General features: G+C 54.7%; 8 protein-coding genes across 8 annotated transcripts; 4 read left to right on the top strand and 4 right to left on the bottom strand.

Moving 5' to 3' along the window:
* Window positions 1-915: 915 nt before the first annotated feature.
* Window positions 916-2953, bottom strand: LMH87_008665 (uncharacterized protein; the record flags this gene model as incomplete). Its single annotated transcript, XM_056201873.1, has 2 exons — window positions 916-2201; window positions 2263-2953. The coding sequence occupies 2 exons, from the start codon at window positions 2951-2953 to the stop codon at window positions 916-918; spliced, it is 1977 nt and encodes a 658-aa protein (XP_056056492.1).
* A 3549-nt stretch (window positions 2954-6502) lies between these two features.
* LMH87_008664 (uncharacterized protein) lies at window positions 6503-7961 on the top strand (the record flags this gene model as incomplete). Its single annotated transcript, XM_056201872.1, has 3 exons — window positions 6503-6541; window positions 6612-7832; window positions 7881-7961. The coding sequence occupies 3 exons, from the start codon at window positions 6503-6505 to the stop codon at window positions 7959-7961; spliced, it is 1341 nt and encodes a 446-aa protein (XP_056056491.1).
* A 477-nt stretch (window positions 7962-8438) lies between these two features.
* On the bottom strand, window positions 8439-10043 carry LMH87_008663 (uncharacterized protein; the record flags this gene model as incomplete). The annotated part of the gene is made up of 4 exons (XM_056201871.1): window positions 8439-8888; window positions 8957-9190; window positions 9247-9860; window positions 9917-10043. 4 exons carry the CDS (start codon window positions 10041-10043, stop codon window positions 8439-8441), a joined length of 1425 nt encoding a protein of 474 aa, XP_056056490.1.
* A 4737-nt stretch (window positions 10044-14780) lies between these two features.
* Window positions 14781-18453, top strand: LMH87_008662 (uncharacterized protein; the record flags this gene model as incomplete). Its single annotated transcript, XM_056201870.1, has 3 exons — window positions 14781-15047; window positions 15407-16292; window positions 16346-18453. 3 exons carry the CDS (start codon window positions 14781-14783, stop codon window positions 18451-18453), a joined length of 3261 nt encoding a protein of 1086 aa, XP_056056489.1.
* Window positions 18454-19551: 1098 nt separating this feature from the next.
* On the top strand, window positions 19552-21081 carry LMH87_008661 (uncharacterized protein; the record flags this gene model as incomplete). Its single annotated transcript, XM_056201868.1, has 2 exons — window positions 19552-19767; window positions 19828-21081. The coding sequence occupies 2 exons, from the start codon at window positions 19552-19554 to the stop codon at window positions 21079-21081; spliced, it is 1470 nt and encodes a 489-aa protein (XP_056056488.1).
* Window positions 21082-21540: 459 nt separating this feature from the next.
* On the top strand, window positions 21541-22016 carry LMH87_008660 (uncharacterized protein; the record flags this gene model as incomplete). The annotated part of the gene is made up of 3 exons (XM_056201867.1): window positions 21541-21693; window positions 21803-21806; window positions 21862-22016. 3 exons carry the CDS (start codon window positions 21541-21543, stop codon window positions 22014-22016), a joined length of 312 nt encoding a protein of 103 aa, XP_056056487.1.
* Window positions 22017-22404: 388 nt separating this feature from the next.
* On the bottom strand, window positions 22405-23032 carry LMH87_008659 (uncharacterized protein; the record flags this gene model as incomplete). The annotated part of the gene is made up of 2 exons (XM_056201866.1): window positions 22405-22726; window positions 22794-23032. The coding sequence occupies 2 exons, from the start codon at window positions 23030-23032 to the stop codon at window positions 22405-22407; spliced, it is 561 nt and encodes a 186-aa protein (XP_056056486.1).
* A 536-nt stretch (window positions 23033-23568) lies between these two features.
* On the bottom strand, window positions 23569-25802 carry LMH87_008658 (uncharacterized protein; the record flags this gene model as incomplete). The annotated part of the gene is made up of 2 exons (XM_056201865.1): window positions 23569-25569; window positions 25623-25802. 2 exons carry the CDS (start codon window positions 25800-25802, stop codon window positions 23569-23571), a joined length of 2181 nt encoding a protein of 726 aa, XP_056056485.1.
* Window positions 25803-25851: the final 49 nt, after the last annotated feature.

The raw sequence follows: 25851 nt of genomic DNA, 5'->3' as shown, positions 1-25851 counted from the left end.
TTTTTGCGTTTCTATGCTTCGTGAGCATTGACGCTTTATCAAGGTCCGGCAGATGTTGACTCTAGTCTGCCTTGGTGGCAGGCAGCAGGTTTACGGAAATGCGCCCATCGTGGCTGTGACTCAGATCGGCGCAGGACGGAATTTCGCAGCCTGTTAGGCGTCCGGGAAGCCAAAAATTCGCCCAAAACAAGGCTGATCGTCTCCATTTCCACTTTCAATTCGCAAGAGCTTTGCTGTCGCGATGTGCTTGAATGCAAGGCGCTTGAACGCAATGCCCACCAACTTGTCTCTGGTATTGCATATCCGGAAAGCCGCTTCATCACGCATCATTTGACGTCATATGCTTTAAATTTCAGACGGAGTATATTTCAATGTACAAGGCTCCTGGCGCAAAGAAATACAAAATTCCAAGACACTCCAGAAATAGCAAGGGCTGCTGCATATATAAAAAACCGCCAAACGCCAATTTTCCAAGCAAGGTTTCGACTTTCCTAATCACATCAGCCGATCGAAAGCCCTTTCCTCTTCTCTTTTCCATTTCCCGTCCCAGAGTTGTGGAAGTAAAACAAGCAAAAAAAAAACCAGACCAGAAAATGGACGCAAGTCCAGGTATCATTCCCACAACAACCGTACAAGGTCATCTTATTCCCAATCCAACAAATAGAAGCCACAAGACGAGAAGGATTGTGCTGCTCAAAAAAGTACATGAAAAAAAGATCCATTTGGATCGGCGCGATTGCTTTGAATCGGATGTGCCAGGTACCACTGCGCATCGTGAGATGCCAAGTGCTGGCTATGTTTTAATGTCAGGTTCTTCTGGGCTGGATACCAGTTCCGACATTTTTGTGCCCGTTTTCCAGGGCAAGAGTTTTGTGTTTCTCTTGTATTGTATTCTTCTTTATTTTTCTCTGGCATTTAGCCCATCTTGACATCGGCGCTGGCGGGCTCTGCAGCCATGGCCAGAGCGGCTTTTTCGTCGAGAACCATGGTCTCGTCCTCGGGCTCGCGCTTCTTGCCCATGCGCTCACACCACTCTTCGGCGCTCACAATGGTACCGTCGAGGACGCCAGTGATTTGTGTCACCATATCTAGACCCTCCTTGGCGAGAACAAGCACCTTTTGCGCACCTTCACGAAGGGCAGGACTGTTGTCCTTGTTGGCATCGCCGTCGGCATCATTGGGGCCCTCGTTCATGGTGGCGAGGCGGAAACGCTGGGGCAGACTGGTGAGGTGACGGCGTACAAGAATTCTCGCATTCTCGGGGAGCGCACCGCCGGCATACTTGGAGACGGTAGTGACAACTTCTTGCAAGGTCTTGAGGATATCAGTCTTGATGACTTGGATGCGGTTGGCAATTTCTGTGCGCGCCTCTTCGGGGGTCTTGGTGCCGCTGCCACCCTCGGTCAACCCCATGACCTGGTCCTTATCTTCACCATTGCTCTCTTCCAGTCTGGCCTGGGTGCTGCAAGCACTCTCGTACTCTTCGAGAGCATCCTTGAGCGAACCTATGGCCTTGTCCATACGGCCATTGGTCCATCGCAACCACCTCAGGCAGTACTTGAGGCTCTTAAGGCTCTCGGAGCTCATGGCGACGCTCAAACCAGAAGTGGACATGAACAGACGCGTCTGCCAGGCGGCCTGGTTCTGGGCGGAAGTGGGAGGACCAGCCGTCTCGCTATAGGCTGGGGAGCGCAGTTCGTCGTACGCAGGTAGCGTGTCGATGGTGCTAACAGAAGAGCGGCGAGCGCTCTTGGGTGTGGGGGGAGAAGTATCGCTTGATCCGGTTCCGTCTTCCGTCTCTTCGCTACCTTGTTCGCCGACCTTGCGACGCTTCTTGGAATTGGTGGAGGACTCGGGCTCCGATGTGGGTGCAGCATGTCGGCGACCGCCAAGAAACCATCGCACACCACCTTCGACACCAGTCCTTCTAGCAGTTCTGTTGACCGTCTTGGCGAGAGGTGTGAGGTACCCTTCAACGTACTCGGCACCCGACTTAAATCGAGGGGAGTAATTCTTGGTGCTGTGGTAGTTGGAGACGGTGGAGGCAATGAACGGGTGGACGGTGGTGAGAAGCTGCAGCAGTGGCTCGGGTCGGGGAGGTCGGGAGGACCCAGCGGCAGACGAGGAGGTTGTCGCAAGCTGCATATTCTGAGGAGGTGGGCTCATGGGGCCGGAGGTATCGGGAGGAGACGAGACGAAGTCTTGATCGTGTTTGTTAGCAATGTTTTCCCACGAAATCAGGGACAGCATCTGTCAGCATACCTGCTCTGAGGTCGCCAAGGGCTTCGGCGGCCAGGCGCACATCGGGATCGTCGAGAGTGAGGCTGGTCGGGGTGCCTTCCTTTTGGTGATCGGGCGAGGCCTCGCTCGTGACGCTGTTTTCGCCGTCAAAATCGCCGTTGACGGTGACGGGGCTCTGGGCGCGCGAGGGCTGGTGAGGAGGCTGTCGGTAGGTCATGGCGTTTGCCTGGGGGGCCCAATTACTGGGCGCCATAGCGGCGTGGTCGATGGACATGTCGTGTCGGTGATGCTGAGGTCCGGCGATGGAGCTCAGGGACGGCAGAGTTCTGCTGTTGTCATGGCTCGCCAGCGGAGGCAGCCTGGCGGAGTAGTCTGGTGCGGGTGGAAGCGGTGGGCTGCCCATGGAGGATGCGGATGCAGGTGCAGAGGCAGCACCAGGATGGGTGTAATTCGGGGGAGGCGGATTTAAAGAGGCCGGTGGATGGAGAGGACGAAAGGGCAGGGGATGGCGCTGTGCGGGAGTATGATGGTGATTATGGTGGTGCAGGCCATGGACGTGGGCGTGGGTTGGCGTGGATGATGGGGGGCGGGCAGAGGCGGCGGTAGCGGTAGTGGTAGCGGTAGCGGTGCTGGCGTCGTTGGCAGCGGGCTCAGCAGCGTGGTTGTTGCTTGTGCGAGCGCTCGCAGTGGCGAGCATGTGATTGTGTTCCATTGGCGGCCGGCTAAGGATCAGCCTGACATGTGCGATGCGTTGAGCGACCCAGGCCCGCTAAACCTTTGGGGGGATGCGTGGTAGAGGGCGGTAAACTCTGAGCAGGATAAGCAGCCGCTAGATGGAGATACGATATGACACGCCTTTGGGATCTGCTTCCAGACGAACTCGCAAGGAGGATTCGAGGCGAAAGAAAATTTAATTCGAAGGAAGAGGCGGGGGTGGGAGTGGGAGAAGACCAGAGCCAAGCCAGAGAACAAGAGTCAGTTGCTATGCCTGTGCCCGGTAAGCTGGGGTACCTGCACCTGCGCCAGCACCAGAGGCGGGCTACCTATGTTGGGCGGGCAAATAGGGTCATTCAGCTCTGACGACCCAGTCAAGAAGAAGAAACTTGGGCTGAGACGCGGGTTGGACGGGCGCTGCAGGTGCTGAAAGGCAGGGCAAAGCAACGGCACAAAAGGCCGCTGGCGTTGGCGGGCTTTTGGGTGGGATTACGACGGGCCTGGACACTGGGGTTGGCCCCCTGCTCTGCTCTGGGGAATACAGAAGGGCCCTGAAAGCCTGTGAAAACGTGCTGTCACGAGAATGCATATTTGTTGGGGCGGACCAGGACGAGCCGGCGGTGCACCTTTGTCGCACTGCATTACTGGACTGGCATTGGCCAACACAGAGTACGATTGAAAAGGGCTAGCGAGCCGGGTGGATTCACAGTTCCGGGCCTTTTGCTGCGAAGGGCGGACGCCGCAACGAACCATTCCTCTGTTAATTCTTCCGATGGCTTTCGTTCCGTCAGTATGCAACGGCCAAATGCGATGCCAATGCCTCTGAAGCCGCCGTGGCTTGCTCCATGCATGGTGGGCTGCCGGGCGGGTCTACCTAGCGGCGTCACAAGCCCCGACATCAGTAGGCGGGCGCTGCGACGGAGAATCTACAGTGGGTGTGCTCTGCAAGTGCGTGCTGTCGTGTTTCCAAGCGGCGCTCACTGTCCGCCGCAGAACCAAAACCTCTCCGCTGGTTCTCACTTTCAGTTGCGCCCGTGCAGATCGGGGGGCGGCTCATCCGTGGCCACCAAGTGGTTCCTTGAACAATGACAATCAATTAGCCTGGTTCCATCTTAAAGCAGGAGAGAATCTGACGTCCGTGTCAATCCAATGCAACCCCCAGCTGCCCAGCTCAAAATCCTTGTGTCTCTTTCCCCCTCCGGAAGCACATGCTGCAGCCACAGGCGCGAGCGCTACAATTATCACAGGCATCGTGCTGCGCCATGTTGCAGGGGGGGGGCAGCCGACAGCGGGGGCGCTGGCACGTAGCGTCTGGGCGAGGCTTGCGGGCCGGCTACGGCCACGGCTATTAAGAACAGGACCCTTTGCTGAGATGTGCATTGCAGCAAAGCGCGGGGAATGTAGATGCAGCTGTTTATAGCCTATGTGTCGTTGGTGAGACCGATAAGACGATACGATGCGGATTGAGGCTCTTGTCGATCAAGCAAGATTGTCGAGATTGTAATTGACGAGCATGTGCAGATGCGGGCAGCGGTCACGGGCTCTCCGGCCACTGTAATCACATCACTCTACGTGCCTACGGGGTACAAGGTCGGCCGTTGCCACAGTCACTCGGCCTCTAATGCCATTCCCAGTCCACGCAGTAGCTGCAATCGTGCTACTTTTGTTACTAAAAGCCACGATATGCTCAGTATATATCGCTTTATAACCAGCCAGCGAGATTCACCTCGATCACTTTCATCTGGTGTTGGCAAGCCGCTGCCGTTGAAGCGCTCCTTCAACGCACGCCTGCGCTCAGCGAGGGGAAGTGGATACCCGACCCTGGTCCCTTGCACATGAAATCACATGTGACGCTGCAGCCCTTTTCAACTGTTTGCTCTTCTCACCTTCTGATTTCAGCGACCAACGCTGCCCATCAGTGGAAACAGCCCTGTAAGAATGCGACGTCAGGACCCGTGCTAGCGCTGTGCTAGTCCTCTCCGCACTCTGTTTGTCTGTCCCTGTGAATCCTTCTCTGGTGCAGAGCAGGGCGGAAAAGCAGCATTCATCATCAATTTGCGCCGGCGCTACTTTTAGCTCCTTGCTCCTCCCACCAAAACCAGCCCAGATGTGCATGGTGGGACGCCCGCCATCGTGCTGGGTTAGGTACGTTTCCTGCTGGTCAGACAGGCTTGCAGGAGACTCTTTACAGCAAGTCTCTGACCGCGGACAGTATGCCTTGGGGGGGAAGCATACCTGCTCGTACGCCTTTGCCTTTTTGATAACCGGTTTCAGTCCTTTTCCTAAGCACGAGTGACCTCAACGCCGTAGCATCATCCACCAGTCGGCTATCAGCGATACGGCCGCGGCTTCTGACTGATAGGCTGGCCCAGTGGCCTCATCCCGCTTCATCCCTATCGTAAGATGTTACTCGGAAGCGAGCCTGCCTTATCCGCTCATCACACATGCTTGCCCACGTCCGTGTCTTGGCTTCTGACGAGGATGTGGCGCTGCAATCAACACCGGGATCGGTACGACAGTCTCACAGACAGGTCCCTGGATCTACCATCACATGATGATGCGCCACCCTCGTGCCCCAGAAGCACCGGCCAAGGCCAAACTGTTGAGATGTGCTCCTCCGCATCCGTCCCCTACTCAGGCCACTGGTCGTTCGGGTCAAGGGTTTCCCCAGACCGCGCCACACCTCGCCACAGTTTACTTGAGGCTGTCCGAGTTGTCGCTTTCTGCAAAATGGTGGCTGGGTGGCCAACAATGGCGCTACACCTTGCAGACGTTTACAACCGAGCAAGGAAAATTTTTACGTGAATCGTACGAGGGTGCAGCTGTCCGAGGCGGATGACTTTCGAGCTGGGCCTTGCTTCTGATTATTTCGAGATTGCGCAGCATGTTTTGACGAAAATTTGAAACAAAAAAAAAAGATTTAAAAATGTCCGGCCTCTCTGACACCGCCCAAGCAACATAGTTTATGCTCGGGCAGTTCTTATGAAGCCAAATAGATCCCTCTCCGCACCACGAAATCGCGACTTCATCCACGGCACGAATACTGAAATGGCAGAATGCCCAACAGCATCGAGCTAGGCGATGAGCTGCACTGTCTAGAGGGTGCGTTGAGGAAGGAGAAGAAATCGCAAAAGCAGAGGCGCGCTCCCGAGTTTTTGTTCTCGCGACCCGCTCGCCATTCTCTGCATGCACGTGACCTGCTCGTGAACCGGCTCTCCTCCCCGCCAGCCCGCGGTTTTGCCGTCAATGATGCCAGTCCTCCTCCCTGCTTGGGCGGTCGCAAGCACAGCTCGACGTGCGGCTTGTAGATGCCAAATTTCAACTTCATCCCACGCGCTCATTTGAATTCTCCGCCCAGCTACTCAAGGCGGCTCGTTTCTTCTCTCGCTGTGCCACAGTAGCTCTGCAGTATACGATACTGCATGAGGCCAGCCTTTTTTTAATCATCCCCCTGATCCTCGCGGCTGTCGTGTACACCGTAGCAGCTCCCTCCCCGCTGCCCCTCGATCCGACCACACGCCACGACGCATAACGCGCGCCCATCACCATGGCGTCGGCGCTCTTCTTCCTCGACCTCAAGGGCAAGGTATGCGCCACAATGCTACCCTGTCCATTGGCACAGCTTTACCTGCTAACACGATATCCGACCGCTGTAGACCCTGCTTGCCCGCAACTACCGTGGTGACATCCCCATGTCGGCTGTGGAAAAGTTCCCCATCCTCCTCTCCGATGCTGAAGAAGAATCCTCCGCCGTGCCCCCTTGCTTCTCCCACGAAGGCATCAACTACCTCTATATCCGCCATAATAACCTCTACCTGCTCGCCCTCACCAAGCGCAACACCAACGCCGCCGAAATCATCCTCTTCCTACACAAGATTGTCGAGGTCTTTACAGAGTACTTCAAGGCCCTCGAGGAGGAGTCGATCCGCGACAACTTTGTCATCATCTACGAGCTGCTCGACGAGATGATGGACTTCGGCTACCCGCAGACCACCGAGTCCAAGATTCTGCAGGAATACATTACCCAAGAATCCCACAAACTCGAGATTCAGGCCCGCCCGCCCATTGCCGTCACCAATGCCGTGTCGTGGCGCTCCGAGGGCATTCGATACCGCAAAAACGAAGTCTTCCTCGACGTCGTCGAGAGCCTGAACCTGCTCATCGGCTCCAACGGCAACGTGCTGCGCAGCGAGATCCTCGGCGCTATCAAGATGAAGTGTTACCTCAGCGGCATGCCAGAGCTGCGCCTCGGACTCAACGACAAGGTCATGTTCGAGACGACGGGCCGCTCCACTCGCGGCAAGGCCATTGAGATGGAGGACGTCAAGTTCCACCAGTGTGTGCGCCTCGCGCGCTTCGAAAACGACCGCACAATCTCCTTTATCCCCCCCGACGGCGAGTTCGAGCTCATGTCGTACCGCCTCAACACACATGTCAAGCCGCTCATCTGGGTCGAGTGCGCCGTCGAGTCGCACTCAGGCTCCCGCATCGAGTACATGCTCAAGGCCCGCGCCCAGTTCAAGCGCCGCAGCACCGCCAACAATGTCGAGATCATCGTCCCCGTCCCCGACGACGCCGACTCCCCGCGCTTCCGCACGAATATCGGCTCCGTCCACTACGCACCCGAGCAGAGCGCCATTGTCTGGAAGATTAAGCAGTTTGGTGGTAACAAGGAGTTTCTCATGCGTGCCGAGCTCGGCCTGCCCAGCGTCCGTGGTGACGATGACACTGGTGGTGGCATGACGGGCGGCTTTGGCGGCAGCATGGGTGGCATGGGCAGCAAGGGTGCCAAGAGACCGATCCAGGTCAAGTTTGAGATTCCATACTTTACGACGAGTGGCATCCAGGTCCGCTACCTGAAAATCACAGAACCAAAGGTGAGCACATCTCAAGACGTGTACAAGTCCAATCACTGACGAATGTAGCTGCAATATCCCTCGCTTCCTTGGGTACGATACATAACACAATCTGGCGACATTGCTGTGCGACTACCAGACGCCATCTGAGATGGCCCACGTACATTTAAACAACACCAATCCGTTTCAAATCAGGGCAAGATCTAAGGGCCGTGGTAAATACTACACTGTGCAAGGTCAAGTCATGGCTGAAACATGAATAGACAAAATAAAAAGGCATTTTTCATGATTGATTGTTATCCATTAATGTATATTCGTCTGGTGACTAGCTGCTTTTTGTGTAATCCAAGGGTATAAGTTGCCTCGTTATATCTTTATAATCCCGTGCGGAATGACCCTGGGTATCATGTCTATATGGCCCAGGTGGTGTTTGTCCTCTGTTGAGAGAGGAATGAATGTAGTACTTGTTTTTTCCAAACCGAAAAAAAATAGAATTCCAGAAACAAATCATGCAAATAGTGTCTTTGCTGTCCGTAATCGTCATGACGGGAGAGTGCAGATACCAACTCTGCATCTCGTCGTATTTATGCGCGCGGGAGCGATGTACTCTCGCACAGTATGCCGCGGTTAGTCAAGTCTGGCCCTCTTGACCGGACTGTCGCCGTCCTGCTGCTGCTGCCCCGACGCCTCCAGGAACGCCTGCGCCTCGCGTATCAGCCTCTTCTCGCCGAGGCGCACCGCGAGCGCCATGCGCTCCCGGTCGCCGAGCGGCGCGTCGCTCGCGAGGATCTGCTCGTCCTGCGCCAGGGTCGTCGGGTACTGCGCCTCGAGCGCGGCCAGCACGCGCACCATGATGGCGGCCTGCAGCTCGTCGCGCTTGCGCTTGTCCGGGATGAGGCTCGCGTCGACGGCGCGGACCGCCTTGAGGAACTCCTTGAGCTGCTCCTCGAGGTCGCCCGGCAGCGCGGCGAACCGGGCCGCCGGGGAGGCCGGGAAGGTGCCCTCGGGGGTGACCTCGGGGCACTCGCGCTCGAGGACAAAAGTGTCTTCCATTTCGTCCTCGTCGAGCTGGCCGCGCTGTTGGTTCGGGGTTAGTGCTGCGCTTGAAAGGAGGAGAAGGGGTGGGGGTGGAGGGGGAAACGTACGACTTTGGCCCAGGCTTCTTGGGGGAGCTGCAGCTGGGACACGGTGGCGGCCTCGACCATTTCCCAGGGAATCTCGACCACGTCGTACCGGGAGTGGCGCTCCGTCACGTAGCCGTAGCGGCGGAGGAGCTCCGAATTGGGGTGCGGGCCGTAGTAGTTGAGAATCTCCTCGCCGGCCTTGATGGGGCGGAGGGCGGTGACGGTGAGCTCGTCGTCGCCGTGGTTGACGTGTGCCTGCTTGAGATTAGCACTTCCGTCATATACTCTATCCTCACAGCACCCGGGCATACGTTGAATTCGGCATCCGCATTCAGGATGTCCGCCATCGGCACCATGCCCATCATGGCCTTGCCGTCGCGGTCCTCCACCCAGCCGTCCTCCTCATCCTCGTCCCTGTCCTCGTCATTCTCCAGATCAAACGCGTACGCCATGATGGTGCTGCCCATGCGGTGCGCCAGCTGCACGAGCTGCTCGTCGCTCAGCGCCGCGCTGCCCTGGAACACATCGGCGTGCGCGCGCACCGCCGGCAGCAGGATGCCGCGAAACATGTTCTCGGCGCCCTCGCGGCCAATCTTGGACACGGTGGCGCTCGTCTGCAGCTCGGCCAGCTCAGTGGGGGTCCAGAACATGGGCGTGGCGAACGACTCGGGCAGGACGTCAAGGTACGGCCGCCAGGCGGACGCGGCGCCGAGCAGGTGCTCGTAGAGGAGCACGAGGATAAGGGCGCTCCAGGAGTCAAGCTGCGAGGACGAGGGGTCGTCGTCGTCGGCCTTGCCGTGCGAGATGCCCTCGTCGGAGAAGAGCGCGGGGAGCTTGGCGCGCAGCGCCGACGTCTCGACGTTGATGATGGACCGCCGCGGGATGCGGAAGAGCACCATCTCGGGGGCAATGTCTTGCAGCGCGACTGTGGCGGCATGTCAGTATGAGATTGTGTGAAGGAGAGAGGTTGGTCTGTATTACTGATGCCGCGACCGGCTTTGCGGCTGCGTAAGTCCTGGATGGCAATGGCATCGGAAAAGGTGGCGCCGGGGAGCTGCTTGAACCAGCTTAGGAAGCGAGCTGTGAGCTCGTTGAATGACTCTGCCATCGTGCCTAGGCTGACACCCACGAAGCTTCGTGACGAGATTAAAATGGCTTTGTGCGTTTGAGATGATTGAATGAAATGTCTTGTCGCACTGAAAACGGAAGCTCACTCTGTTTGATTTTTTTTGAGTTGCTGTCAGATTAGAGCTGGGCTGCATGTCCGACGCAGAAACTTTACACAGTGTCGCAGAGCCGCATCGCCGTTGCATTAAGCAGCCCTCTACAACACACCCTGGACCAGCCTGTTCAACTAGGTTCTTCCTGGCACAACTCACAGAATGCCTATTCCGTTATCGAGTGCACGCCTTCTTCTGATTTATTCACATATCGCACTGGGTAAATGCCTTTGCTGGCGCGTCTTTACCGCGTTCGCACTGTTACGGCACTGTATATAGGGTAGCATCGCGCCTTTGCCGTTTTTGGCCGAGAGTTTTCCGATGGACCAATGGCAGGGCCCAGATTGTTCACGCAATAGTGGCGACATAGTAAGGCGGCGCGCAGTTTGCAGGCTCAGCCAGTTGGAGACGCGGCGATGCCGACCGTAGGCAAGGCGCAGTCGAGCCTTGGCATCAAACCAGAACCACGCCGTTGGGAGACGATGTTTTGCTGTCGTTTAAACGCCAAGAATCTATTATTGTAAAATGCAAGGGGCAGTGCTACCTCGATCTTGTTGGTTGTTGTCATATGGGAGAGGAAATGTTGGAGCTGGCAGATGGTGTGGGGAGAATTGGAAAATACTAGACGAGGCGTGAAGATACTCGCGACAGATGCTTGTGTGCTGTGCAACGGATGAAAGTTGGCAGATATTCCACATCGTCTTAGCCTTTGCGATCAAGAATCTTGATTCAATAAGCAGTCGTTGCATATCACCATGTCTTTATTGAAAATATCAGAGTATTGAAACAAAACACATTAGTATCTGCAAAAAAAAGTAGCCTACCTCAGTGTCGCAACGCTGTAGAGTCAGAGCCAGGCGAGGCCCAAATGCCTGCCTCTCGTGCTTTACACACAGAGCATGTAGATAGTATTTTTCTCACCGCTACAAGCTATAATCTCGCGATTCCCCGCATCCATCGCGGCTGAAGGCGCGGAGCTGGTAATTACTGGAAAAACCTGCCCTGCATGCGGCAATGGCACGGACGATGAACTAGTCATGACAGTGCTGGGTCTGGGGAAGGCGCACATCAAGGGCAATATTTGCGCAATGAGCGGTCAACTGGATTTTGCAAGTGCTGGGTAGAAAGATGGCCGGCAAAAGACAATCGATGCGATTACAAGGAAAATACGAGACGTGTGCTTGGACGCCTCCGAATCCCCGACCCAGTCTCGATCAGAATGTGGACTGTTTTAGCATCTTGACACACTTGAGGGTTCGCTCCCTCCCCTCATCAGGGATAAGATACTACGATTACAGATACGAATTGAGAGGGACCCTGGATTCTCGTCAAGCATTACTGCTGGAGCAAATTTGAAACCATGAGCAAGGGCTCTATTTTTAAGCGTAAACCGACGACGTGAGCAATGTCTCAATTGTTGGCTACTATCTACGGACGAGATCCAACACTGCCAAGACTAGTTGCGCTGTTTTCAGAGCTAGCTGCGGCATCTTGCCGTCTGAGATTCGTCAGCTGGAGCCAATCGAGGAACAAAGCGAGGCTTGGCACGAAGCACTTTGAGGTTTGTATGAGCTGGCTAGATGATCAGAGGAGCAACTGCCGCTCCCAATCTTTTGCGCAGATTACTTTTTCCGGGTCGCTGTTGCTTCAAGATGAGAGTCTAGAACAATGAGACTTCAACGCAGATGGCATGGTACTCATCTATTACAATCGTCGTTGCGAGTTGGATGGCTAGTCATGACGGCCCCAAAATGGCGGAGCGATTCCCCGCAGATATAGTACCCTGGCTGTTGACTCTGCTGCAGCGCGTTGTCATTGTTTTCTCGGTTCATTGCCGACAAGAGATGCCACCTTGAGCTTGCTTGGGTCGGCAACCCGTCTTGGATGGCTTGGCTGGTGAAACGCCGAGACTTCAGCCGTGTCGTGCCAGGGGAGTTGCAGCAACACAGAGATGCCCGGGAAAAGAAAAGACGAAAAGGAAGAAAGAAAGACCGGTCAATTCCCGCTGGCCAGTAGCACTGGGTCTGTATGTCTATGACATGTGTCCAAAGGTATACTGGTACGCGAAAAAAGGCCGTTGAGCCAATAGGCTGCCGGTCCGAGATTGGGAGCATTCTAGAAGCGGTGTTGCGAGAGAGCTGGAACGCTGTACCAGTACTCTTGGGGCGTGGAAGCGCCTGGGCAGCCCCGTTCAGGTGGTGCGGCAGGGCGGCCATACCAAGCCGCTAGCAGCTCAGTTTAACTTGGCCTGCCAGTCTGGGCAACGTAGAGGTACACGTGGGCAGAGACAAAAATCTGAAGCGATCAATATTTCGAGTGCGATTTTCTTAATAAACATACATCTTGGCGAGGTTCTGCTTTACGCGAGACGAGAGCCTTGGCTGGTGATAGTTGCCATCGGTCTTCATGACAAGCATCATGTAGATGCTGGAGCAAGGACGCTGCGACGATGACATGAAATGATGTAATAGGTTGAGCAGAATCAATAACGACGGTGCTTTAGCTCTTTGCTAGGGGCAGACTAGCAATGGCCATAGAAGGCGGCTGCACTGACGGCAAGTATCTGTACGGATACTCGAAAGCACATCGTCAATGATATTTTATTTATTAATGGAAATCAGTGTGGTAGGAAAAGAGTTTCCAAAAAAGCTTGGCGTGTTAGGGTGGCCTGCTGTTGTAGTGGTGTGCTCCCCATCTTTCTGCAACCATTGTACAGATTACTTATCGGCAGACAGCTCTTTGTTCTGTAACAGTAGCTTGAAGCAGCGCTCTGTGCACTCTCTCCAAGAAAACCATTCGAAAAGCCAAGACCGCCCGCTGGGGCAGAAGCGGGGAAGCGCCAAGAAGCGGCGGCATGGGCGCTATTCAGGCTCGCAGGCACAGCCTCGCTCTTCACAGTGCGAGGAATCGTGATTTGTCAATGGCAAAGATTTTCGCAAAAAGTAACGGTCATTGTGAAAAGAGCATCGCAAGTGTTTTGCTGCTATCTATAGATGGCGATCCTTTGGGTTGCTCGTGTGTCAAGTGTCGTAATCCGGGGTTCTGTTGGTCTCGAACATCTTTTTTCGGCTCTGCGGAAACCTAGCAACGGAGTCAATGAAAAAGTGACCCAAGCGCAGCAGGAAAGCGCCCGTACCAGTGGGCGCGCAGGTGCTGAACCCACCACTAGGGCTGCTGGCTGGCAATAGTACGGGTCGTAGATTGGCGGCCACCCAACCTTATCTATGACGTTTAAAGCGCTATAGCCGGGTGGATGGCCAGCGATGGGCACGGGAGGCAGATTAGATTCACATGTTGCAGTTAGGTTACGTCGGAACAGGTGCTGGAGCATGCCTCCAAGATACCAAGTTGACCGTAACTGAGGGCACGGACGCGATGGCTTGCAATAGCAGTTTCCGCTATAACGTTGTGACTGGCTCAGCAGCGTCAACATTGCCTGTACAATATATCGAATAGCGTCACTAATTTTCTTTGCAGTTTCGTCTCTTTCCTACCAGCTCTATTACATGAGTGGACATGACGAGAATGAGCTGGTGAGACATTTGGCGCTGCACAACAGATTTGACAAAATTGCATGCCACGAGTGTCTTGCATACTGAGGACATTATACCAAACAAACAAGCTGTCTCTCTGAGGCTATCCTACGACCCCAGGTTTCAGGCGCTGAGTGGCTTGTCTTTCGGCCCAGCCAGCACCTAACGTTGGCGGCCAAAAATAACAGCGAAACTAGTACACCGAAACGATCAAGCCACTTCTTGTTCCCAGCAGATTGACGGTTTCATTGTATTCTATTTTTTACCCTCACAAGCGATGGACGAGAAGAACTACCTTTTGCACGCACAGTGTGGAAATCGAGACCATTCTTGAGCCACGCCTCCGTCAATGCACACAGTGCCACACAGTCTTGGCTCCATACTTTTGGGGCAATTCCGCCAAGACTTGACCTTCTCTCGGCATCTCCATACTGGCTCCATGCCTTCTCCGTCTGGGAGCGAGTAGGAGGAAAACAATGATGACGCTTTGGCGGGCAGCTGAGATGTACAACAGCAAGAGTTTCATCCTGCTACCATCCCCGGCTTCCATGCTGTTTTGAAGTTTGCGATGAATAGAGGAAGGGAATGTCGCTGCACTGTAAACACGGAGTAGCTTGACCGAGCTTGAATCTATGTGGCGGCGCTAGATTCAACTGTGAACCCAACTGACTGCTCGCCACAACACCAAGCTTATTTTCTTGCCCAGCCAGCCGGCCCAGAAAAATACCCACACCTGTACGGAGTAAGTTCATTAGAGCCGACAGATAGAGTGTGTACCACATCTCTCGCCATCGTCTATTCTCGGCAGCAGAGTTCTTAAGTTGGACACCCTCCCACTTCTCATTCCAGAGTCTTTCTTCTTTTTCCCTTCTCCCCATCTTCAATCCTTTTCATTGTTTTATTCCCAGCCACATCATCTGCTACATATTTGGCCGGGCTCTGGACATATACAAGACACCGCAACTACACAACTACTACTCACTGCAACAACACTTGGATACGGAAAAGCAACGACAGGGCGACTGGCACGACCTACACCAATCGATTTTTATCCTATCCTCTTTCCCTGCTCTTGTAGCATATTCCTAGACCATGGGTCAAGGAAAGCAGCAAGATGAGCAGCAGGAGCGCCTGCAGGCGCATGTCTCTGGGCAGGCCAACAAGCCCATGTCGGCGCCCGCGCATGCGTTGAGCCACGCCGATGTTGAGAGAGAGCTCCAAGTCGACCATGAAGTTGGTCTGACGCCAGAGGAGGCCAAGAACCGCCTGGAAGTCTATGGCCGCAACGAGTTTGGCGAGCAGGAAGGCGTCCAGCCGTTCAAGATTTTCATTGGACAAATTGCCAATGCACTGACTCTTGTAAGTTCTATTGCTTGACATGCGTTGGGAAAAATATCGATTCTTGCGGTCTTCATCTTGGTTGGCTTTTTGCCTTCTTGGCTTGGATGAATGAATGGCCTGATGGTTTGTCGGCATGCATGGGCGGAGCCCAACTGTGGGCGCTGTAGCTCGCTTTACGGCGAAGCCCCTCCACTCAGCAATCCGAACGACTGCATGCAGTTGGGTCGGAAAACCAGACGGCCATCCACAGCCTCGAGCAGACACCAAGAGCCACTGAGGAGATGCGGAATTGATGCGAGGATACAGAAGATGGCTCGCGAGAAGAAAAAAAAAAAAAAAAATTCGAAAATCGAAACCCGTGCTAACCACGACTATAGGTCTTGATCCTCGCCATGGTTGCCTCGTTTGCCATTCAGTCCTGGATCGAAGGTGGTGTCATCACTGCCGTCATCATCCTCAACATTGTCGTCGGTTTCCTGCAGGAGTTCAAGGCTGCCAAGACCATGGACTCGCTGCGCTCGCTCAGCTCCCCCACCGCCCAGGCCGTCCGCTCCGGCACCAACCAGACCGTCGTCACCGCCGAGATTGTGCCCGGCGATGTTGTCGAGCTCAAGACGGGCGACACCATCCCCGCCGATATCCGCCTCGTCGAGGCCGTCAACTTTGAGACCAACGAGGCTCTCCTCACCGGCGAGTCCCTACCCGTCCGCAAGGAGACGGCTGCCACCTTTCCTGACGACACCGGCCCCGGCGACCGTCTCAACGTCGCCTACTCGTCTTCGACCGTTACCAAGGGCCGCGCCATCGGCGTCGTCTTTGCAACTGGAATGTTTACCGAAATCGGTCAGATTGCCGTCGCCCTCCGTGGCAAGAGCTCCCGCCGCCGCGAGCCCAAGAAGAAGCGCGAGGACGGCTCGACCAGCTTCCACCGCTGGCTCGAGGCCTGGGGCCTTACCTTTAGCGACGCCGTCGGCCGCTTCCTCGGCGTCAATGTCGGCACGCCCCTTCAGCGCAAGCTCTCCAAGCTCGCTCTCCTGCTTCTCGGTACCGCCATCATCTGCGCCATCATCGTACTCGGCGCCAACAGCTTCAGCAACAGCCAGGAGGTCATCATCTACGCCGTCGCCACTGGTCTGTCCATGATTCCGGCCTCGCTCATCGTCGTCCTCACCATCACCATGGCCGCCGGCACCAAGCGCATGGTCCAGCGCCACGTCATTGTCCGCAACCTCAAGTCCCTCGAGGCCCTGGGCGCGGTTTCTAGTAAGCGTATCATATCCCCTGCATCCAAGAACAACGGCTTAACTTGCCAACAGATATCTGCTCGGACAAGACTGGAACCCTCACTCAGGGTAACATGATTGTCAAGAAGGCGTGGATCCCCGGCCGAGGCACGCTCTCGGTCGGCAACACCAACGAGCCTCACAACCCCACGGTCGGCGCCATCGGCCTCAAGCCCGAACAGCCCAAGGACATTGACTTTGGCGCCGAAAACTCTGAAGGTGACTCCATCGACACTGCAGAACTGCCCACCCAGGACATGACTATCCGTGATTACTTGAATGTTGCCTCCCTTGCCAACCTTGCTTCCGTCCAGCAGGTCGAGGGCGAGTGGCAGGTCCGTGGTGATCCTACCGAAATTGCTATCCAGGTCTTTGCCTCGCGCTTCAACTGGAACCGTCTCCGCCTCTCCCATGGCGAGGGTGCCGAGTGGTCCGAGGTTGCTGAATTCCCTTTTGACTCTGATGTCAAGAAAATGTCCGTCATCATGGAGCACAAGCCCTCTGGCAAGCAGCATCTCTTCACCAAGGGTGCTGTCGAGCGTGTCCTCACGTCTTGCGCTCAGTACGTCGACGGTGACGAGGTCAAGGAGCTTACCGAAGAAGTCAAGGAAGACACTCTCCGCAACATGGAAGGCCTCGCTCGTCTCGGTCTCCGTGTTCTCGCCTTGGCTAGCCGTACTGGCATTCCTCATGTCAAGCACAACGAGGCCGAACTTGAGCGTGGTGACTTTGAGCAGGATCTCGTCTTCCGAGGCCTCATTGGTCTCTATGACCCTCCCCGTCCCGAATCTGGACCGTCTGTCCGCAAGTGCCACGAGGCCGGTATCAGCGTCCACATGCTTACTGGTGACCACCCCGAGACTGCTCGCGCTATCGCTCTTGAAGTCGGTATCCTACCATCACGCATGTCTGAAGTCGCTGCCGATGTCTCCCGCACCATGGTCATGGCTGCCTCCGACTTTGACAAACTAACCGATCAAGAAATTGACAACCTCCCCATCCTGCCTCTTGTTGTTGCCCGATGCGCCCCCCAGACCAAGGTCCGCATGATTGAAGCTCTCCACCGTCGCAAGGCCTTTGTTGCCATGACTGGTGATGGTGTCAACGACTCGCCTTCTCTCAAGCGCGCCGATGTCGGTATTGCAATGGGCCAGGCCGGTTCTGATGTCGCCAAGGAAGCTTCCGATATCGTTCTTACCGATGACAACTTTGCTTCGATTCTCAATGCCGTCGAGGAAGGTCGCCGCATGTTTGACAACATTCAGAAGTTCATTCTTCATGTTTTGGCTGAGAACATTGCCCAAGCTTGCACCCTTCTCATTGGTCTCGCCTTCAAGGATTCCCGCGGTATCTCGGTCTTCCCCCTTGCACCCGTTCAGATTCTCTGGATTATCATGGTTACCTCTGGTATGCCTGATATGGGTCTCGGCTTTGAGATTGCTGCTCCCGATATCATGCAGCGTCCTCCTCAGAATCTTAAGCAGGGTGTCTTCACTCCCGAACTGCTCGTTGATATGGTGGTCTACGGTGTTTGGATGGCTGCGCTTTGCATCTGCTCCTTCATCGTCGTCCTTTACGGCTTTGGCCGCGGCGCCGCTGATCTTGGTGATGACTGCAACAACAACTACAGCGAAAACTGCAAGGTTGTCTTCCGTGCTCGTGCCACCACCTTTGCTTGTCTGACATGGTTCGCGCTCTTCCTCGCCTGGGAAATGGTCAATCTCCGTCGCAGCTTCTTCCGCATGCAGCCCAAGAGCAAGCGCTACTTTACCCAGTGGATGGTCGACGTCTGGCGCAACAAGTTCCTCTTCTGGTCCATCATTGCCGGCTTCGTCACCATGTTCCCCATCATCTACATTCCCGTCATCAACACAGTCGTCTTCAAGCATGCCCCCATTTCGTGGGAGTGGGGTGTCGTCTTCATCGAGGCCATCCTCTTCTTCATGGGCATCGAGACCTGGAAGTGGGCCAAGCGTGTCTACTTCCGTCGCCAGGCGCGCAAGCACACGAACGACCGAGAGAGCGATCTGGAGGAGCGCACCTTTGGCCACTACTTCCGCACCAACACCCACAGCTCTGCGGGTAGCGGCGACGAGGCCCTGGCCGAAAAGAAGCACAGCAAGAGCGCCGGAGCTCAATAACACAAAGCCCCCATCTATTGATCTCATGATAGAGATGCGGTGGCGGAGGTTGTCATTTTCTTTTGACGTGTGATGAAAAGAAACGTGCCCCAGTGTGTATTGATGTTGCTGCATTTTGTTCAAAAGTTTGCCACACATCATTTTCCTATTGTTTGATTTCGCATGATCTGCTTGCCGTTCCGACAGCAGGGATACCAGTATTGTTTCTGTTCCACGCTCGTGTACGCACGGCAGCGAGAGGAAATGTGCTTGACAAAGAAGTGCGTCCGGAAGCGAAAGGTTTTTTTGCATTGACGTTTCTGCAGACTTCTGCAGTGGTGAGTTGCAAGTATTCATAGAGTAGATATGAGACGTCGTTATTTCAACGATGAGCCACGTAGAATATATGGCTATTCATTAAATGATCTCGGTGTTTTGCAAACTCGCGTGAATGGTGCGCTTGATTAAGAGACGACTACTCCGTACAGTGACGCTACTAACGTTAGCTTCCAACGTCGCCAGGAATGAGGCGTAGGTGCTGAAAAACAGGCGCAAAACAAGCGTAAAATAAGCCTAAAATGAGACAGCATCAATCTTTTCCTTTTATTTATTGCCTGCTGGTAAAGGGCGAGTATTCCAGGCACTAAAGTAAAGCTATTCATAATGCCATGGTTTTGTCTTTTAGCTGCTCCTCAATTCCTCGCCACATAAATGCACCAGTGAGCTAGTAAACAGCCCAGTACATGCAGTGATGCAAAATCAACCATTCGGACGAGATGATTTGCCTGTTTTCCATTCCAACTTGTACACTTGCGGTGCCGGATACTAAACTGCGACGCGTCGACGATGGTCCAAGGGCAGATCGTCACATCAGCCGCAGCCACTCTAGCAGGGGTGCTCCGAGACAGTCTGAGATAGTCCCATCCCAGTATCTCGGTTTAATTACATAGACTTAATTCCGGAGCTTTTGAACTACCCCGTACCTCGCTCTCTGCGGCCCATTCCCGCGTCTTGAATTTGGTTTGACGAGCACCCTCACGTTGTGCCACTCGACTTGCATCACCACTCGTCATGACCACACATTGCGACACGCAGATTCGAGACCGGTATACAGCAGCAATGTCGTCGTTGTCACTGCCTGGAGAAGAGAAAGCCACGGACCACCAAGTCTTTACCACCAACTTCTTTGAGAATGACACGGAATTCCAGAAAATGATTATGAGGACGACGGTGCGCTTCAATGACAGGCTGGACCCGGAGATGCTGCGCTCGTCGCTGTCGGAGCTCGTGCAGCTGCCGACGTGGAGGAAGTTTGCCGGGCGCTTCTCGCTAAATGTCAGTTCTGCCATGCATCACTCTCTCCTCGTCCGCTGATACTAAGTCCCTTATCTGTAGAGCGAGGGGCGCGTGCAAATCATCACGCCGCACACGCTTCCTGACGACTACGTCCTCGTCGACTATCGACACGTTGACTGCACACACAGAAATATAGGCGACCACGAAGCTGTTGCCAAGCTACCAGAGAATCTGAAAGAATCTTCTGTGCATCATACATGGGGCCAAGAATCCAGCTTGTTTCGCCCGGACGACTTTACCGCGACCAGCACGCACTCCTACATTGCCGACAGCCGCCCGCCTTTGCTCCTCTACGTCACGACGTTTCGGGACGGCACCATGATGTCGCTCATCTGGCCGCACGTTCTATTCGACGGCGCCGGCTTGGCTGCGTTTCTTGGCGCGTGGTCGCTCGTGGTGAATGGCAAGATTAGCCAAGTACCGCCCATTCTGCCCGACCCGATGCCAAAAATCATGGACGAAGCGACAATGGCCAAGGAGCAAGGCCAACTACCAAAGTTTCCGGTTCATAAATTACTCCTGATTGTGGTGTGGATGCTCTGGCGCACGTGGACGAAGCCGAGAAATGAGCGCAGGTTCGTGGTTCTGACAAAAGAGTCCGTCGCGCGACTGCGACATCGCGCGGCGCTGGGCGCACCGGCCGGCAAAGAATCCAAAATCAGCGACGGCGCACTCATAACTGCCTGGATAGCAAAGACTCTCGCCGCTGCGGACAAGGACTACACCACGTCCAACATTGTCTGCGCCGCCAACGTCCGACGCAGTCTGCCCGAACTACAGGTCCTTACTGGTGAATACATCCAGAACCTCGTAGCCTCATTCTTCATTACCCTGCCCCAGACAATTGTTCAAGCACCCCTCCTGCAGCTTGCTTCCTTTCTACGCAATGAGACCCGCGAGCGCACCTCTGCCGCTTCTGTGCGGGCATACTTCCGCGACCGCCACGAAGCCAGCCTAACCTCTTCCAAAACCAACATTTACGATCCGCGCACCGCGGCGCACACCGTCGTCCTGCCCGTGTTTGTCAATAATATGGCTAGTCTTTGCATTGCTGAGCAGCTCGATTTTGGATCTGCGGTCGTTGGGACGGCGCAGGGCAAGAGGACGAACCGGATCGGCACGCCGCTATACTTTCGGAACAGCAACGCGGTGTGGACAGAGCAGAAGCTCAACATGGCGAGCTTTGCGATGCAGGGGAGGAGCGAGGAGGGGAGCTACTACTTGGATGCGTGTCTGCCGCCGAGGGCGTATGTGTTGATAGAGGAGAGCCTAAGGGTGGGTGAAGCATTGTAGCATTGGTGACATGGCGAAAGATTGTTGTGTTTTCCGTGTATTGGTTGATGTGCGTGGTGATTGAAGGAGATGATCTGGAGAAAGGGGAGTATCAACTTTTTATACGCGTCTTCTCCAGTAAGCCAAGTTGTCACGGTAGGCCAGGTGGTGGCTTTTGCCGTAGGTTGCCTTGACTTTTTGATTCGAGCAACAAAGGGCTTTGATCAACAACAAGCATTCATTACTCGTCTGGGAAGTGCTTCTTTGGGGCTACAGTTCTTCAATCAACAAAGGGTTTTGGTCGACAAAGGGTTTTGGTCAACAAAAGGGTCTTGATCAACACAGCAATTGTCTGGAAAATGTTTCTTTGAGGCGACAGTGTCTACGAGGAAAAGAACTTGCCTGGCAGCTGTCCATAAATATGTCGTCCTCGACTCGAACAACATCATTTCCTCCACACCACACATACAACTATCAACCATGTCTAGACGAACGAGAAACATACCACACATTGTGGAGCCTTGGGCTAGTGACGAGGAGAACGAGAAGACAGTTAAAGGTCGTCGCATAGAAGCATCCTTTGAAGTGGAGATCAACATGCTCTGGGTCTATGCCGCCATCTTCATAGCGGCGGTTTGGGCGGCTTATTATTTTTAGTTTCTTTTGCTTCGACAGATTTAATCGATACAGTTGAACAGTCCTTTTATAACCCTCATGAGGCACAAATTTTAATTTACATCAGAGGGGTAAGCCTCCTATAGTGGTCGATGTAGTGCCGTAGACTGACTGTCCTTGAACTAGTACCAACCATGGCCGTCTGGAGCTCACCACGACAGCCACCTCAAAAGTCTCCATGCATCGGAGAAATCACCAAAGTCAACGAGACGCCCGTCGGGCTACACTTGTTGTCCATACAAGACCCTCGAGCTGTGGCAATGGCATCTAGCGGTTCATGATGGACCACCGCCATCAGCGCTTCGGGTTCGGCACTCAGGCAATGCGCCTGGCCGTAGAGCATGTGCGCGCAAGAACCACCTTGCAGAATAGCCGATTCGGCCGCTGTCAGCCAGCCTAGAGTAGAGGGTAAACAGTCACGGAACAGAGAGCCGCCGATGGGTGCAGACTGTTTGCCTTGCCAACTTTATTGTAGACTTGGCTTCCGCGGCATTGAACCAAAGGACGAGGATGACGAAATTGAGATGGGGTTGGACTTGGAAGTGATGATCTGCGCTGGAAATAAAAGCCACACCATACCGGGGTATATTTGCAATGTTATAACAGTCTATGTAGCGCTTCGTGAAATTGCAACACAAAGACGACGCTCTCTAGCAACTGCTCGTATAATTACTGCCTCGTCTCACGACTAGCCTCCACAGCACTCTCAGGCTGAATGTAGCCTTCGGCGGAATTAGGGTCCGGAACACTATCCGTGTCATACTTTTTGCCCTTGTACACGCCGCCTCCAGGTCCCGACGGGTTCGTGCCGACGTTGGAAATCTGCGCCTTTTGGCCTTTTGTGGTAATGTCATCCTGACCACCGAGGCCGCCCACGGGAGGTACTCGCGCAGGAACGACATCACCGTCGTTGGTGGCTGTGTGTTTCGAGGGCTGGTTGAGCTTGTCCAGCGACCGTTCTGTGTCGTCAAACTGCTCGCCTCGGGATTGTCTGGAAACGAAAAGTAATCGTTAGTCAATTGTCCACATGTAACTTGAGGCGCGATGATATCACATACCTTCCCTTGTCGTCCAGTACGCCGCCCTCGCTGGGAGGGATGCGCTTGTTGAAGCTGCCGTTGGTGCTGAGCTCGTCACCCTGCGTGACCTGCGCGCCACGGTCCTCAAACTTCTTCTCGGCCATGGAGTTGATGCCAGCCTGGTCCAGGCCCTGGGCGCGCGCCGCGCCAGTCTTGGCCTGGTAGGTGTTGAGGTCGGCCTCGGCCTGATTGGCGATCGCTGTGAAGTCGGTGGGCATGTTGTACTAGTGTCTTGTAATATAAAAATGTGTAATTGAATTATAAACCAGTTTTCAATTTGAGCAGGTTATTTCCGGTTTCTTTATACCCTCCATACAGACTCTCCATTATTTATTAAATTTTTCGCACCATCAATGGAAGCGTCATGGCTCACGCAAGAATGATGAAATGGTGCACGCTCTGTCCGTCCACATCGCCATCATGTGGATCTGGCATCTCCAGTAGCCGGAGCTTTTGGTCAGAAAAGGTGCACGTAGGTGTTCGCCGTTGCACTAATTGGATGGTGATTGACACCTAATTCCCCATCTACAGTTGACGAAAATTGGAGAAGAGTGTGGCGAAAGCTGGGGACGGTCCAGTCTATGACTAGCGCAACTGGTACTCATTACGGCTACCCATCAAGATTTCACGGTGTCACCATGCTTCCAATGTTAAAACTTCTTTTTTCAGTGGATATCGTCTTTTATTATTGCGTATACTATCAATTTCATAGTCATTATTTTTTGGCTCGTACCATTTAGTAGGCAACGAGCATTTAGTAGGCAACGAGGTCTACCAATCCCTCAAGCTCACGGTCCCAGTTTCGGTGCTCGCTCACTGCGTAGACAAACTGGTCCAGGAAGGTCTTGGCATTCTTGACCGCCTTGACGACCTGGCCGAGGCTCTCGGGGCTGGGCTTCGCGAGCGATACGACACCGTAGCTAGAGACAGATTCCGCGCCATCTGACAGCTTGACCTGGTCCAGCTGGATCGCTTTCTCGAGCATGCGCACACCCTCGCCCGTAGCAGCGACAGTCTTGAGATGGCCGAAAGCCTCTCGGACGTATTGGATAGCGCGACCCTTGCTGGTGAGCTGCTTGATGGAGTTCTCGCCGCCAGGAATGAAGAGCGCATCAAAGAGCGTGCTGCGTTGGCCTTCAAAGTGATGGTCGGGCACGACGCCCTTGTTGGAGCTGCTGTGTTGGTCTTCGCCCGCGGCATAAATGGTCGAGCGCCGTGGTCCAAGAATCACGGGAATAGCCCCTGCACCTTTCAGCGCACCCATCATGGCCGCAAATGCGACGCCGTCGTAGCCGTCGGCAATCAAAATGGCGACCTTGCGCGACTCTATTGTGACATTCTTGGGCACGTACTCGAGCTGGCTGAGACCAGGAGCCTTCTTGCCCTGATTCTGCTTCTCGGGCTGCGGTGGCGCAGGGCCGCCCACCATCTGCGCAATCATATCTCCCAGCTCAGGGTGAATCTCGGCGAGTCTCTTGGTCACACGCGTGTACACGACCGGGTCGTCGCAGTGGTCAAGCTCGAATGAGAGAGCGGCCTGCAGATGCTTCTTCTCAATGGGGCTGAGCGAGTTGTAAAACAGCTGCGCCTGGGAGATGTGGTCCTTGAATTTTTCGCTCTTGCCGCGCACCTTGATTCCGCTGACCTTTTGAGGGAAATCGTGATAGCCACCCTCTGAGGTCGCCGCCGGCGGCTGCACCTCTCCTCGGTTGGGCCAGTAGTTGAACTTGCCCTTGGTGATGCGGTGTCGCATAGCGCCATCGCGGTTAAAGTTCATCATCGGGCAGACAGGCTTGTTGATGGGCAGCTCCTGCCAGTTGACGCCCAGACGGCTGAGCTGCGTATCAGAGTAGGAAAAGTTGCGGCCCTGCAGAAGGGGGTCGTCGGAGAAGCCGACACCGGGAACGATGTGGCTCGTGCAGAATGCAACTTGCTCCGTCTCGGTGAAGTACTCATCGACATTGCGGTTCAACTCGAGCTCACCGATGTAGCGGATGGGAACGAGGTCCTCGGGCCAGACCTTTGTCGCATCCAGGACATCAAAGTCAAACTGGTCTTCCTCGCCCTCGGCGATTGTCTGGATACCAAACTTCCACTTGGGGAACGCGCCATTCTCAATGGCCTCCATCAAGTCCTTGCGGTGGAAGTCGGGGTCCTGGCCACAGATCTTGAGCGCCTCATCCCAGACAAGGGAGTGCACGCCGAGCTCTGGTGTATAGTGGAACTTGACGAAATGGCGCTTGCCCTCGGCATTGACCAGTGTATAGGTGTTGACACCAAATCCCTGCATCATGCGGTAGGATCTGGGAATTCCGCGATCCGACATTCCCCACAAGAACATGTGTGTAGCTTCAGAGTGCATGAACATAAAATCCCAGAAGTTGTTGTGCGCCGACTGCGCCTGAGGGATCTCGTTGTCCGGCTCAGGCTTGCCCGCGTGGATGAGATCGGGGAACTTCATCGCATCCTGGATGAAGAAGATGGGGATGTTGTTTCCGACAATGTCCCAGTTGCCTTCTTCGGTGTACATCTTGACAGCAAATCCACGGACATCGCGGACGGTGTCGGCTGAGCCTCTGCTTCCAAGAACCGTGGAAAATCTGACGAAGACGGGTGTTTCTCTCGAGGTGTCGGTCAAAACGCCGGCGTGTGTCACGTCCTTGGCGGACTCAAACAGACGAAAGGTGCCGTGAGCTCCGGCGCCACGGGCATGGACGACACGCTCGGGGATGCGCTCATGATCGAATCTGTGAATCTGCGCCATCTGTCAGCATTATGTTTGCTAGATTTATTCCGGATTCTTCGTACCTTTTCCCTACCGAAAGCATCCTCCAGCAGCGAGGGGCCTGTCTTATCGCCGTTCGCGACCCGAAGCCAGTCGTCGGTGTTGGACTGCTTGGTACCGAAGTCGCTCGTGAGTCGAGACTCCTGCGCCGGTTCCACCGTGTCAGAGCGTAACTGCTCGGCTTTAGCTTGGGCGGCCTTCATGTTGACTGATTCTTTCGAAGTGAAGGTTGCTGATATAGTTTGGCCTGGC

The sequence above is a fragment of the Akanthomyces muscarius genome, assembly GCF_028009165.1.
Source record: "Akanthomyces muscarius strain Ve6 chromosome Unknown contig_18, whole genome shotgun sequence".
NCBI lineage: Eukaryota > Fungi > Ascomycota > Sordariomycetes > Hypocreales > Cordycipitaceae > Akanthomyces > Akanthomyces muscarius.
This window is presented reverse-complemented; position numbering and strand designations above follow the sequence as displayed.